The sequence below is a fragment of the Pavona decussata genome, unplaced genomic scaffold (assembly GCF_977016875.1).
Source record: "Pavona decussata unplaced genomic scaffold, jaPavDecu1.1 SCAFFOLD_53, whole genome shotgun sequence".
Lineage (NCBI taxonomy): Eukaryota > Metazoa > Cnidaria > Anthozoa > Scleractinia > Agariciidae > Pavona > Pavona decussata.
Genome location: NW_028145475.1, coordinates 1,120,001 through 1,132,747, shown reverse-complemented (window position 1 = coordinate 1,132,747; position 12,747 = coordinate 1,120,001). Strand labels below are relative to the sequence as shown.

At 36.8% G+C, this 12,747-nt stretch overlaps 1 protein-coding gene across 3 annotated transcripts; it reads left to right on the top strand.

Annotated features, from left to right (window-relative positions):
• Positions 1-734: 734 nt before the first annotated feature.
• LOC146480346 (syntaxin-16-like) lies at positions 735-12,292 on the top strand. Of its 3 annotated transcripts, none has more exons than XM_085109505.1 (10): positions 735-892; positions 1,417-1,505; positions 3,064-3,082; positions 3,202-3,235; positions 5,910-6,016; positions 6,149-6,311; positions 7,211-7,323; positions 8,764-8,907; positions 9,572-9,652; positions 11,056-12,292. In XM_085109505.1, exons 1-10 carry the CDS (start codon positions 791-793, stop codon positions 11,158-11,160), a joined length of 957 nt encoding a protein of 318 aa, XP_084965631.1. In that variant the 5' UTR covers positions 735-790; the 3' UTR covers positions 11,161-12,292. The 3 variants fall into 3 exon arrangements, with proteins under 3 accessions (XP_084965631.1, XP_084965630.1, XP_084965633.1); XM_085109504.1 differs by lacking the exon at positions 735-892 and adding an exon at positions 1,075-1,309; XM_085109507.1 differs by lacking the exon at positions 735-892 and adding an exon at positions 1,081-1,288.
• Positions 12,293-12,747: the final 455 nt, after the last annotated feature.

Sequence of the window (12,747 nt, the reverse complement as noted above, 5' to 3'; positions counted from 1 at the left end):
AACCCATATTGTCAGATCTACGTGGACCTCCCCCCCTCCCCCCCACTTCCTCCCCCCAAAGACTTTGGGTTCAGAGCTCCTGTTGCTTCCTGTAGTACTTTTTCTCGCTAATACCGGCCCAATTACACGCTGCACTAATGCAGAATCACTTCTACTCCTAGTTAATACATTTTCCCGGGTGTCAGAGGCATTTCTAGCACATGCTGTTGCTAGGGTGAAATTACGCATTCGATTCGACGCGAATAATATAGACGGGCACATGCAGTGAGTCGAACTGATCCCTGGAGTGATCCTTTGAGTCCGCTTTTAGGAGAGTTGTCCGCTTCAGCTGAAGTGACAGTTTCTTCAGAGTCTCACCACATTGATCTTTTGAAATTTTGTTCGGAAAACTTTCCTTTGAGAAAAGCTTGAGTCAAGTTGAGTCAAGTCAAAGGAAACTTTTCGAACAAAATTACTCGAGCGCAAACCGGAACGTTTTTGCATTTTGGCACTGATGGCAAGCAAACAAGCTTTATCAAAACGTTACTGTAACACAACCTATCCACCAGCTTATCCTCGCACTACTACACCTGCTTTCAAACTGATACAGTCACTGGTGCCCATCACGGACAATGGACTGGCACAGCAACTGATTTTTGACGGTTTATAGAAACTTTGGAGACGACGAATCTGCTAAAGTCCCAGCTGGTGTTGGAACAATGACAATGGAAATTCGATTCTGAGCCAACATCAACAACCGAGGCTATTTAAAGTTTTTTAAAAATTCGTTTATCTTATAGTGATACGGATCATGTCAAAACTTGTCAAGCGCTCGCACTTCGATCTCTTTCTGCGGTTCAGGAATAATCACCTTCAATATCGAATACGGCCAGGGAATTTTTGGAACGATGTCGTAAGTGTAGTTCTTTTAAACCGTACTTTTTCATAAAACCATTTGTTGAAATTTTAGATTTTCTATGAATCAGAAAGCCCGACCGAATTATTTCCGGTCGAACCTATCATCGGGTATAATCGGGTAACATCGGATGTTTACGGGAGAGTGGCGAACGTCGGATACTCTGCCCAGCTTCTCACGGTCAAATATTGGCAGCTGTAACGAAGATGGCGGATGTGTGATTGGCATTGACTACAGGAATCTTTTCAGTTTTTTTCGACTAACCGAAACTTCCCTGTACCAGGGAGTCAATGGAACGTTGGAAAAACAATGGCTACTAGAAGTCAGACGGAGATTTACATTAATCTCCGCACGGAAATCACACGTTTCAAAGCCTATTCGCTCGGTGACTCCGTACGTAGTGATAGCCCAGGGGTACTGTACCTTACATATGCCGCCACGAAAGCATACGCTGCGTTCTTCAGGCTAAAGGAAATGAACAAGATTATTGAAGATGATTTATTTTGTTTGGATTTTAACAGGACGATGACACTGTTGCGCTTGTAAGAAGAACAAGTGATCTTGAACTCGGCGTGCAAGCCGGAGGAATCAGTTCTTTACCGCCACAATGGTGGGTATGATTTACCTGTCAGTTATTCTTTTATGCGAGTAATGTAATTTTGCAGTCATAACATTTATGCACTTTAAGGCAAATGGATTGTTTTAAAAGGAGAATTGTCGTTAAAACGGAAGGAATAGAACGGTATGTTGTTCAAATAATCATAAAATATTCAGTCATAAATTTTATGTGGCCTGTCTTTGAAAAGTTTTTATCAAATTAAATCAAAACCACTCGGGCTTCAACCAGGCAGTCCACTCTTCACTCTACGTAGAAAACAGGGGTTAAAGTCTTGTAAAGTTAAGTATTGAATGCCCTGGGCCAGGGATGAGCGATTTGACTGCTGACTTGGGGGAGGGGGAGGGGGGTAGAACCAGCAGGGCCACTTTCTTGGTATATACCTTTTTTAGCTGGCGTGATTGATGGCTTGTCAGTCCCTCTTAAATATGTATAACTCAACTGGTGAGCCACTGAACCACTCATACACCTTGTTCTTAAAATGGTGAACTCCACTGACGAGCCGCTGGGCCATTAAATATAATTACAAGGTGGATATGTTGCAGGTTAAAATGAATCCCAGGTTAAAATGATTTCAACCTAGGTTAAATTGTATTTTCCTTTGTTTCAGATGTAAATTACCCAACCTTAACAAAGGAAAATACAAATCAACCTAGGTTGAAATCATTTTAACCTGGATTCATTTTAACCTACAACATATATACACCTAAGGTAATAGTAATCCCTTCAATTTTATGCTCTGACTACAGATTATGCCAAATCTTCTTTCTTCACTAAGAAGCTGAGCAGTTTCAGTAATGCTTCTTCAAAAGATGTCCCGTAGTTGCGCGGTAGAACCAACTTGGCATGCAGAACCAATACAAACAAGGAATTGAGAGGGATTGACACATGATGTAACAAAGTTGCAGCATGTATCAATCTTTAATCAATCTGTAGTAATATTTCTTCAATTCTACCTTAGAATCATTGCCTGCATAAAAGATGCGTACACCATTAAGCCATCTGTCCAGGGCAAAATGTGGTTGAGTTTTGAGGATATAATGCTGCTGTTCCAAGGAAAATTTGAAAGGCAATGGAGCAAGCAAGCCCCCGGAATTGTTTGTTTCGAGCACTGTTTTGAAAAATAACAGAGCATTGTTGCATTTTTTGAATGATCAACTCAATGATTTAGCAACGGTAAAATGTGATTTATCTGTTAAGTGACAAATCCAATGACTTGTGTAAAATCATAGGGAAAAATGAAGTTTAAATGTACTGTAGAGTACATTCTATTATAGCACGTAGTGCTTTCTAAAAAAAGGATACTTTTATAGAACAGATTTACTGATTTTCATGTTTTCACAAAATTATGTCCATGTGTGTTACATACAGGTATAACTCTAAATGAGACATAGGATACATTTTCAATATGGTAAAGTATAGTTAATTTCTCAAAACCAATATTAATAATTACATGTATAAATAATATTGTTATTAACTTGATGTTTTAGAAGTAAAAAGTAATAAGAATGTCTGTGACAGTACTCTGATCCCTTTTTTCTTATTTTACCAGGGTTGATGTTGTGGAGGAGGTAGGAATATCTTTAATATTAAAACTTACCTGATACTTTTGAAAAGTACTCTCATTTTAAATATTTTCCCTTCTAAGATGGATGAAGCTCAGATCTGACATCTTCCTCTTTCTTTGCAGATTCAGTATGAAATTACAAGAATAAAACAACGAAGTAAGCTCAAAGACATTTTTTAATTGTTTCTTTATTCATTGTGTTACTGCAGTATACAAAAAAATAATAATGAAAAATTACCAGTAATAGGTTCAAAGTCTTGGTTTTCATGAAACTTGTAATATTTAACAGATTTTGTCTTTTATGATCCAAGATAATTTTGTACTTATCTGAAGATCTGAGAAAAGTATCCGAAGTTAGATTTTGGCTTTTTGCTTGAAACTTTTGAGTTTCAAGGTAAATCCATTAAGATAAAAATATTCTTAAAAAGTGGTTTTGCAGTAATTTCATGGTTTCTCAATGTTTCCTGTAAACTTATTCTATAGTTCCTGAAAATATCTGTTACAGGTCAAATTTATTTTCAGGTTAAATGTATTTCAACCTAGGTAATTTTTTTTAACCTAGGTTAATATTACGGATTAGGCCTAAGCAATGGTTTTAAGGGTTAGGGTTTGGTTGGGGTTTTGGTGATCTACCATTATGATAATTGAACAAAGGGCATGCTTAACTTAGGGTCACCAGGGTTACTGATTAGGTCTAAGCGATGATTAAAGGGTTAGGGTTTTGTTCAACTACGCATGTACAAAGTTTTGCATAACTTAAGTTTTGACCAAGGAGGCCTGGGTGCCATATGAGTAAGAAAACAAAGAAATGTAGGGAAATCTGCAACGATTCCACGATAGCCTAGTGGTATAGGTGATAGATTACAAACCCGGAGGTCGAGAGTTCAAGCCCTGAGTAAGTACAGACAAAAATCTTTCTTTCATTGTTACTGGCTAAACAGTAAATTGGGGTATGGGGTGGGCAAGGTAAGTAGTGGGGGAGGTAAAGTAGGACACAAGGGGGGGGGGGGGGTGAATACAAGAATAAGAGAGGGGAGGTTGGTGGGAAAAAGGGAGGAGGAGTTTTTTATTACCTAGGTTGAAAAAAATGACCTAAAGTTAATTTTGACCTGTAACATATCCATACCCGTCTCATGGAAGTTTATGGAAATTCTAAGGGGTAAGGGGTTGCAAAGGGACGAAATAATTAATTGTTTTCTGTTAAGAGAGGGCATTACATAAAGAGTTTCACCAGAGAGCTTCAATCAATGCCACCAAGTACACACTAATCTTGTGTACTTTTCCAATCAATTAAAACTCTAAAATTTAATGTCGGAAAAGTGAGAAAACATGGTGATTACTGGAATTTAACAAGACAATAGTAATGGTTTTCTTGCTTGCTTAAAGCTTGCAAAATAGGTGTGGTGTGAGGTACTCAGACATATTAGGGAGCTTAAGCACAGATGTTCGTGAGCCACAGACGGCAACCTGAAGTCGAATGTTTCGTTTTGGGTGGCGTGATTTTGCTCCTTATCACGGACAAGAAAAGCTCTTTACGATGACTGTGGCTTGACGTTGCGAACGTGATGGCGTTAAAACGCTCCATAAAGGAAAAAATTCAATTTCCAGTTGCCATCAGTGGCTCAAAAACGTCTGTGGTTAAGTTCCCTATTGAAGGGGTCTGGGGCTTAGTTAGGATATAGTGTTTCATGTGAGTTTCCATTACTTAGTTTCTGCCTCTTACCCAATGAGAAACAGCATTTGTATCTTCCAGTTTGCAAGCTTATCAAATCATGCCCAGGTTGTGATTATCTAAATCCCTTTTTGCTTACTTTAGTTTTTGCGTAGTCTTGTATTCAGTTGTCAGCACATTGTATGAATGTGTCCAGTGTTGATTTATTTAAAAACAAGATGCCTATACTGGCATTTACACGTGATGCTGATTCATTTATTCCAATTGTATGCTTCGCAGATTGACAAAACTATCCTTGCTAATGGAATAGTTTGAGTCACGATGATCATGTTATGTTGTTTCCCTTGTTAGTTGTAGTTGTACTGGAAATCCATTAGTGATTTAATACAATAACATAAGCTTATAAATGACCTCTTCTCAATCTCATCGTGGTTCTACAACTGTCAAACAAAGCATGATTCCTTCGCCAGGAACTCTCCAATTTCCACCGTGTTAAATGTCAAGTGCTTCTTAGACCCCATCCACACGTATCCAGATATTTTTTAATCCACAACTTTTTCTTTCCGGCTACGGCTATCGTCCACACACATCAAGCGAATTCGCAAGCAAATCCAGAAATTTTTGAATCCACTCTCCAGAGTGGAAATTTTTGAATCCGATAACATTGTTGCGGATTCAAAAATATCCGGATATGTGTGGACAGGGTCTTAGACGTTATTCTTTCGATTTACCGCTTTTACCGTGGAAAGTGCCGCATCAGTGACGTCGTAAACAAAATTATGCAAATTTCTGGTGAAATGAACATTTATGGTGCAATCCAACCTGACTTGCATGTGATTCGAAGATGCAGCCAATAAAAATCACACAATATTTTTGGGACGGGCATGTGATACAGGAAAGTTAAAAAAAAAACAAGGCAATTTTTGACTCCCAAGACTACGAAAGGAATGAGCTACCGAATTTAAGACGCTGGCTGACTACATCATCCCACGTAAAAAATGAAATGTCATTGTTGCCTTGTTTGCCTGGCAAATGACATTCAGTTTATGTGACAATTTCAGTTTTTCCTGTTGTACATTCTCATCTCCTATCTTGTTGGAAATGTACAGATATGGAGAAGAGAATTAAGACATTGATCATTGTCTTGTGTCTTTGCCAGTGCAAGAATTGTCTACTCTCCATGATCGCCATCTCAACCGACCGACGCTTGATGACAGTGTGGACGAGGAACAAACGATAGAAATAACAACTAAAGAAATAACTCAGGTTTGCAGATTTTGGTCCCTACTGTTTAAAGATATGAGGCTAGGAATGAGGCATGTCTCCCAGTTGGTGATGTTTGTGGGTGTGGTCATTGAATAGTCTGTACATAACTTGTATTAATTTTTCTTTTTGTAGATGTTCCATCAATGCCAGGGATCAATTCAGAGAATAGGAAGACAAAGTCGAGGCACTTCAAAGCAAGAGCAGCGTCTTCTAAAAAATGTCATGTCGTCCTTAGCTGTTAGTCTACAAGATCTGTCACTCAACTTCAGGAAAGGACAGTCATCATATTTGAAAAGTAATTGTTAAGTGGCTGAGGTTGATTACTTGTTTATGGTGGCTCCATAGGGTTTTCACCTATAATATAATGCACACTATCTTATGCACCAAAACCCTTTTTCTCTTGTTTTCGTTTCACCAATTCATTAAATTCCCCAAAATGTAATAATCAAGAACAAAACTGTGTAGTTGAACCCTCAATGGTAAAATAATGCCTTTGAGTCTTGAGTTGAAAACTACTCAAACACAGGCATTTGTCAGTGTGTATTAGGATTTAATTTTAATTTTGTTGCAAACTAATCGGGGTTTAAAATCTTGGTTATCTTTGAAGACAGGAACAGCAATATTTTGGTTTGTAAAACTGTTACAGAGAATGTTTTCTTTGAAGTGATTTTAAGTTTCTACTCCAGGACTGTAAATTGAGCTGTGTTGTTGACTTGCTCACTGATTTGTATGAGCTTGCATCAGCTTGCACGTACATATTACTTTCAGCTCGCATCCTTGGTACATGCCTGGGCTTGAAACTCTAGGGAGACACCTTAAGAAAGCTAAGAGGAATGTTTTTAATAATAGCCATTGGCTGTAATTTTTCCTGGGTACGTGAAGCTCAACAAAATAAAGAGAAGGAACAAATGATTTGTTTAAAAAAGGAAAAGTGGATGAATGGAGGCTATGTGAGACTAAATTCACATGAATTTGCTGCCTCTTCTCCTCGAAACCATTGATTTAACATTCTTGAATAAAGTGAACTGCACTGGAGTATGGCATGGTGGGCTTACTTCAACATTTTTGCCATCTGCTCTAAATGTAAGTACTGACAGAACTTCTAATAAATGTGGCTGAAGATCATAAGGACTAAAACTTAAAAAACAGAGTACTAAACAAAAAAAAGTCAAATTTTTATGCCCACTTTCTCAGGACTAAAGAACCGTGAAGAGAGGGAGAGGCAGTATTTTGACACAGGTCTACCAGCCACGAGCAGTGCACTCATGAATGAAGATGTAGTTGAGGATGATGAACTTTATGACAGAGTAAGTCATGTTTTACTGTTTCCCAGGGGTCGCCAGATGTTTGACATACTGTAAAGACTGGAGCTTTATATTCCTAAGACAAAAGGCTTTGCTCAGCATTGTTTCTTGTCACTCAAGAGATGAAGAGAAACAGTCAAAACTGATGTACTCAGACAGGACTGTTCTCTTTCTGTAGCCCACATCCATGATCCTGCTTCCTTAAAGATGGTGTTGCAGTCTGTGGTTGTGGTATAATGATTAAGGATGGTGCTTGGTACATGTACTTCTTAATATAGAGGTATTTTTGCACACTTTATGACTATATGGTAAAAGTAGATCTTGCAAGGGATATTGGAATCCAAGAACAAAATTGGGGGCAACCACAGATTTTTCAGAGAGATATTGATATTAAGCAACAATAATCCTACAAAGCTTGGAAATACATTGCAATATATGGCTTTTTGTTCCCAAATAATTATGGAAGCTTAATAAATTATCTCTAAGAAATGAGTGGTTACCCCCAATTTTCTCTTTGGATTTCAACAGCCCTTACTTAATACTAAGCCCTACTTTTCTTACATAGTCATAAACGGTGCTAAAATACCTCTGTATTAGTAGGCACGTACATTGGGTTTCTTAAAAGAAACCCAAGTTTTTTGGACCGTCCCAAGATGTGCAAAATGTATGTGCAGTCATTAAAGGGGCAGTATCATGGGAGATATCATGTTTTGGGGCAAAAATTCACTAAATTTAAACTTTGAACACTGTTAATTAATTTCTAAATCGCTAATTTAAAGAAATATTGATAGCGATCCTACTGAGATGAAAGGTTGAACCTAAATATAGTACAATCAATTTATGACAGCAAAATTTGAAAACGTCGGCCTAACGTTTGCAAATTTGAACCCATTCTTATTTTGGTCATCTGCCGGCGAAAATATCCGTGGATAGTTTCTAAATGCATTCTGGTGGTCTTGTAATGGAATTTTGGTCATTATATCTTGGCTGCTATCAACCGAATAGTGTCTTTTCGATTTCCTAAAAATAGCGTGATACTGTCCATTTAAGTAGTAAGCACCTCTTCCACTTTCTCTAGCCTATCATCATGATCTTTCCTTTGACAGGAAACTTTGCTCTATATTGACTCCTGTCACCTAGGTGAATAAAATGCATGCTAGTGACTAAATGCTGTGGGTAATCCTGTGGTGGACTAGCATTCCATCTTATGGGAGTAAGTTCCTTTGTGTGACAGAAAGTGGGTTACAGTACCAACAGTTTGGGCTGTGTGTCGCCTGCATTTGACTTTGGCCAATATTATTCCTCAACATTTAACCAACATTACTATTTTGTTGGTCAAAAATGTTCCCCTGCGTAACGGTTCCATCCTTCATGCAGACCCAAATGTTCAATGAATGAATTTGGATGCTTTTAATATTCGCATAATGGTTGTTTTGTTAACAGGGTTTCACATCAGATCAGATGAGACTTGCTGAGGAAAATACAGCCTTAATAGAGCAGAGGGAAAAAGAAATACAATCCATAGTGCAGTCCATATCAGAACTTAATGAAATATTTAGAGACCTTGCTACCATGATTGTTGAACAGGTGAGAAAGTGCATTTAACTTTTGCCTTGCCCAATAAAATGTTTTGTTTACCCTGCCCAGACTGACACAATTGTTTTTGAGATTAAAGAGAAAAAAAGAAAACTCTGATTCATCGCCCTTTTGTTTTAATATACTTTGTATATGTTGTGGTTAAAAATATTTTTTGGTATAAATATTTTCAAACCAGTTTGAGTTTTATTTCCCTAAATGTGAGCCTGTGTCATAGATGAAGGACATGAGGGTAAGGGTTAGCCCGACATTGGTGCATACAGACTGGTTATTGTGTCAGAAATGTAGTTCCATATTTATGTTGTGATTTAACGGCTCAAATTCAACCAACAACAAACCGAATCAACTGTAAGTGATGCTTGAAATGTTTTCCTTTCTTCTCTGTTTAAAGTAAAACAAAAGTTTTAACATGGTAACAAATCTGTAGACTAAAATAGAGACGGGTTTTTTTGGAGAAAATTGGATTCTAAAGGCCAAGTTGTCTCTATCATCTTCTTACACCGGGACTTCAGTAAAATTGTGATCATTGACATAGCTCTTGGCTACAATTCTTATGAATAATTTAAACTGAAAAAGTTGGTATTTGTAATTAATAAATTTTAATTAAGTGGCATGGATTATTTTCTGAAACATTCACTGCTTTTGATCTCCACAGGGTACGATATTGGATAGAATAGATTACAATGTAGAACAGGCTGCCATTAAAGTGGAAGAAGGTTTAGAACAACTTAGAAAGGTCAGTAGATGTAAGACAGCCTGAAGGGTGCTGTGCAAAACTCATGTGACACTTGTGCACTGAAAACAGAATTTCTTCAAATAAATAATTTTTTTTTCTGCTACAGAATGCTCTGTAAGAAACATAGCAGCTAGCTGCTTTTTTTTTTCAACTAATAGCTTAATTGTTCAAAATCAACTGTGAGACTTTATTTATCTTGAAGTGTGTCTCCTTATCTTGTATCAGAAAAAAAAAGTAATATTTCACATTTTTTCCCTTTAATATTAAAAGTAGCTTTAAGACTACAGGCAGCCAAAGGGCTGATGTGGACCTACTGTAGTTTAAAACTGAATGCTAAAAATGACTGAAAACAAAAATATTAGATTTCTCAAGATAGTAAAATTGTCTTTTTTTCAATTATCATGCATGCCTCCTTGCCAAAAGAAAGAGAGTTAAATAAATGTCTTTTGAATACTTTTTCAAAATTTGTTTAAAGCAAGCTGCCTGGAACTTTAACAATCTTGATAATGAAATTCCAAATCACAGGGCCCCTATACTGGAATCCAGACCAAAATTTGTGATGTGGAATGGTGTGTACAAAATGATGTACACCTTGGTAAATTTTTAATTAACAGTTTTAAAATTGTTGTGCTTAAAAGTTGTCAGGGAATCTTAGCTAACCAGAATTTGGAACCACTTGAAATCTTAAAGACAACTAGACTGTAAAAACTTAGTTCTTAGATTCTAATAAACTCTTCTTTAATTTTGGTCTGAAATGACATCAATCAGGAAAATGCTGTTTTATTAAGACCTATGAAAATCTTTCATCTAGTCCTAAAGCATTCAGTGATGCTTTTGAATTACTAATTCATTGTGTGCATTCTCAGCTTGAAATTCTGCATAACTGAGGTTCAGGCCCTAGTTTGGAAGAATAGTATACATGTGCACAGTGTTGTTAACCTCAGAACAGTATACTTATACCTGCAATAAAGTCAAATCTAATAATGTACTGAAATGCAATAAATTTATAAATGTTTATTACAGTACTTTATTGCTAGAGATATCCTTTTTTTTTAATACTAAACATTATGCCTTCCCCACTCCCTGCACTGGGTTAGTGATTTTGCTGGGCCAGAAAACTTAGAAGTTTCAAAAACCATGTTTTCTTGTGTGCATACTGTATTTTTTAAATACAAACTCTCCCTTTCCGTCCCTCAAATAATCATTTCCCTTTGGAGGGATATTTCAGATAATATGCCTCCAAAAATTATAAAATTGTCTCCCTTGAACAGTCATCCCCTAGTGAGAATACGAGAAGAATGATCATCCCCATTAGCCAACTACAATTTGAGATTAAAGGTACTTTCATCCTGATTTTTGTAACTGAATTATGCTTACATTTGTGTTATTTTTACTTTCACCAGGGTGAGAAGCACCAGAAAGCGTCCCGCAAAATGTTGTGTATAATATTTTTAGGAATTGTTGTAATTATCATGCTCTTAGCTCTGGTAATAACCAAAGCTAAATAAGCATATTAAGGCATATTAAAAGTATTGGCGATGAAATAACTATTATTCTGTTTAGGTTTGTTCCATATTAATTTGTACATTTGATAAAAAAAATTACTTGAAATAGGGGTTAAATTTTTATCAAACCAAGTTTTTTAATTACTTTCTCCATATATGTCAGTGTAAGGTCCTGTTCAGTCATAATCCAGAGCTGTTGAGAAACAATGGTTAATTGTAAAGTAATGTACTTTTAGGTTGGCACGGTTTGTATACACAAATACATGCTTCCATAAACAAATTTTTGTTTTGTCAGTTTTTCCCTAATTTGCATTATTTTGCAAGTCACCTCACTTTTTCTCATTTGCTTATCATTTCTGAAAATGCCATGTATATGAGCAGGTCTTTTTCCTATTGATGGTAGATGTTGATGTTGTATCTTCTGTAAAACGTCTGTTAATACTATTAGTATTGTTAAAATAAAAGAACTTGCTATTAACACTGTTTGTACGAAAACAAAGATGGACAGTCAAGTAGCATGTGATGTTAGGGGAAAAAACCTGCTTGATTAAATGGGTTTTCACAAAAACGACAGCCAGACAAGGAAATTGTCAGGTGTGCTATATTCCAAAACTGAGGGAAATATGAGCAACAATAGACACCTAGAGTGCCTTCCATTTGCCAGAACTGGTCGATCGGAGTAGCCAGTCGGTAAATCAAATGCGCCATTTTGAAGGGACGGTGCTGCAAAATCTTGATAAATAGTCACTCTGAAACTGTTATGTGCTATTTTGAGGAAATTCGAAGACTAGAATAAAACATAGGTATTCTTCAAATTAGTACATACCTATCTACTTACGAACTGGCTGGCCTAATCTGACAAATAGAAGGTGCCCCTATATTGGATATAAATCCTTTATACTCTTTATGGCTCTATGGCTCTAGCCATTCAATAAACTTCTGTATTAAACACATGACTCATTACGTTATTGGCAATGTTCAGTTCTTCAGAAAGAAAATTTAATGCATCATTAGGTAAATATGTGACACTGGAAAAACATAATAAAGATAATTTTCTACAGCTACAACTGGAAAGACTCATGTCCTATGTAATTCACATTATTAGCACATATTAAAAAGAAAAACTTTTTAATGATTCTTGGTTGACCTATTATCAGCAATCCGCTGAGGGGGGACAGCAGCCAAGGGACAGGACTTGGTAAAGATCCCTCTCGAAAGTAATATTACACTTCTTGGAAGAGGACACAAAACGATAAAAATTACAAAATCGCCTCCCCCAGCGAGTCATCCTGATGAATTTTTTAATAGATTTACATGGCAATACCTGAAGTGACAGGATTTGCTACTGCCAAGCTCTTAAGAGGATGTGGGACAAGATGAGCTCAGGAAGCTTCATGGACAGTGTAGTATGTTTGCCCTTCATTTACAACAACTACACCATGGCTTCTTGTCTTGCAATGTCCCCTAGATACTTTCGCGAGGAGTAAGGTACAAGAAGGGATTTTGCTAAGACCCCCAACTCCTTGAGAAATTCCAATATTATTTACCTTCATTTTTTTGGCCTTTGAAGACCACCTCATCCCTACGAAT